This window comes from Sinocyclocheilus grahami, unplaced genomic scaffold, assembly GCF_001515645.1.
Source record: "Sinocyclocheilus grahami isolate Dianchi unplaced genomic scaffold, SAMN03320097.WGS_v1.1 scaffold2071.1, whole genome shotgun sequence".
NCBI lineage: Eukaryota > Metazoa > Chordata > Actinopteri > Cypriniformes > Cyprinidae > Sinocyclocheilus > Sinocyclocheilus grahami.
Window position 1 is genome coordinate 83,100 of NW_015507250.1, and position 1,686 is coordinate 84,785.

General features: G+C 50.6%; 1 protein-coding gene across 1 annotated transcript in view; it reads left to right on the forward strand.

The window, feature by feature from the left end:
* Positions 1–1,093, forward strand: part of LOC107573929 (zonadhesin-like) — a 2,421-nt gene extending 1,328 nt beyond the window's left edge. Inside the window, exons 3-5 of the mRNA XM_016260390.1 lie at positions 263–329; positions 408–992; positions 1,076–1,093. Of these exons, the coding sequence (XP_016115876.1) occupies positions 263–329; positions 408–992; positions 1,076–1,093 (670 nt within the window). The remainder of the gene's footprint in view (positions 1–262; positions 330–407; positions 993–1,075) is intronic.
* Positions 1,094–1,686: the final 593 nt, after the last annotated feature.

Below are 1,686 nucleotides of genomic sequence, written 5' to 3' on the forward strand. Positions count from 1 at the left end.
CTAGTGCTCCCATGGAACCCAGTTTCTCATTCCCCACTAGTGCTCCCATGGAACCCAGTTTCTCATTCCCAACTAGTGCTCCCATGGAACCCAGTTTCTCATTCCCCACTAGTGCTGCCATGGAATCCAGTTTCTCCCTCCACACTGAGAAACCCAGTTCTAAACCTGAACAACCTAGTGCTCCCATGGAACCCAGTTCCTCCCTCCCCACTGAGAAACCCAGTTCTAAACCTGAACAGCCTAGTGCTCCAATGGACCCCAGTTTCTCATTCCCCACTAGTGCTCCCATTGAACCCAGTTTCTCCCTCCCCACTGAGAAACCCAGTTCTAAACCTGAACAACCTATTGCGCCGACGGAACCCTTTTTCTCATTCCCTACTAGTGCTCCCATGGGACCCAGTTCCTCCCTCCCCACTGAGAAACCCAGTTCTAAACCTGAACAACCTAGTGCTCCAATGGACCCCAGTTTTTCATTCCTCACTAGTGCTCCCATGGAACCCAGTTCCTCCCTCCCCACTGAGAAACCCAGTTCTAAACCTGAACAACCTATTGCTCCAATGGACCCCAGTTTCTCATTCCTCACTAGTGCTCACATGGAACCTAGTTCCTTCCTCCCCACTGAGAAACCCAGTTCTAAACCTGAACAACCTAGTGCTCCCGTGGAACCCAGTTTCTTATTCCCCTCTAGTGCGTCCATGGAACCCAGTTTCTCATTCCCCACTAGTGCTCCCATGGCACCCAGTTCCTTCCTCCCCACTGAGAAATCCAGTTCTAAACCTGAACAACCTAGTGCTCCCATGGAACCCCGTTCCTCCCTTCCCACTGAACCCATTTCTAAACCTGATCAACTTAGTGCTCCAATGGACCCCAGTTTCTCAATTCTCACTAATGCTCTCATGGAATCCAGTTCCTCCCTCCCCACTGAGAAACCCCGTTCTAAACCTGAACAACCTATTGCTCCAATGGACCCCAGTTTCTCATTCCTCACTAGTGCTCACATGGAACCCAGTTCCTTCCTCCCCACTGAGAAACCCAGTTCTAAACCTGAACAACCTATTGCTCCAATGGACCCCAGTTTCTCATTCCTCACTAGTGCTCACATGGAACCCAGTTCCTTCCTCCCCACTGAGAAACCCAGTTCTAAACCTGAACAACCTAGTGCTCCCATGGAACCCAGTTTCTTATTCCCCTCTAGTGCTTCCATGGAACCCAGTTTCTCATTCCCCACTAGTGCTCCCATGGCACCCAGTTCCTTCCTCCCCACTGAGAAACCCAGTTCTAAACCTGAACAACCTAGTGCTCCCATGGAACCCAGTTCCTCCCTTCCCACTGAACCCATTTCTAAACCTGATCAACCTAGTGCTCCAATGGACCCCAGTTTCTCAATTCTCACTAGTGCTCCCATGGAATCCAGTTCCTTCCTCCCCACTGAGAAACCCAGTTCTAAACCTGAACAACCTATTGCTCCAATGGACCCCAGTTTCTCAGTCCTCACTAGTGCTCACATGGAACCCAGTTCCTCCCTCCCCACTGAGAAATCTGGTTTTAAACCCGAACAACCTAGTGCTTCCATGGAACCCAGTTTTACATTCCCCACTAGTGCTCCCATGGAACCCAGTTTCTCCCTCCCCACTGAGAAACCCAGTTCTAAACCTGAACAACCTAGTGCTCCCATGGAACCCAGTT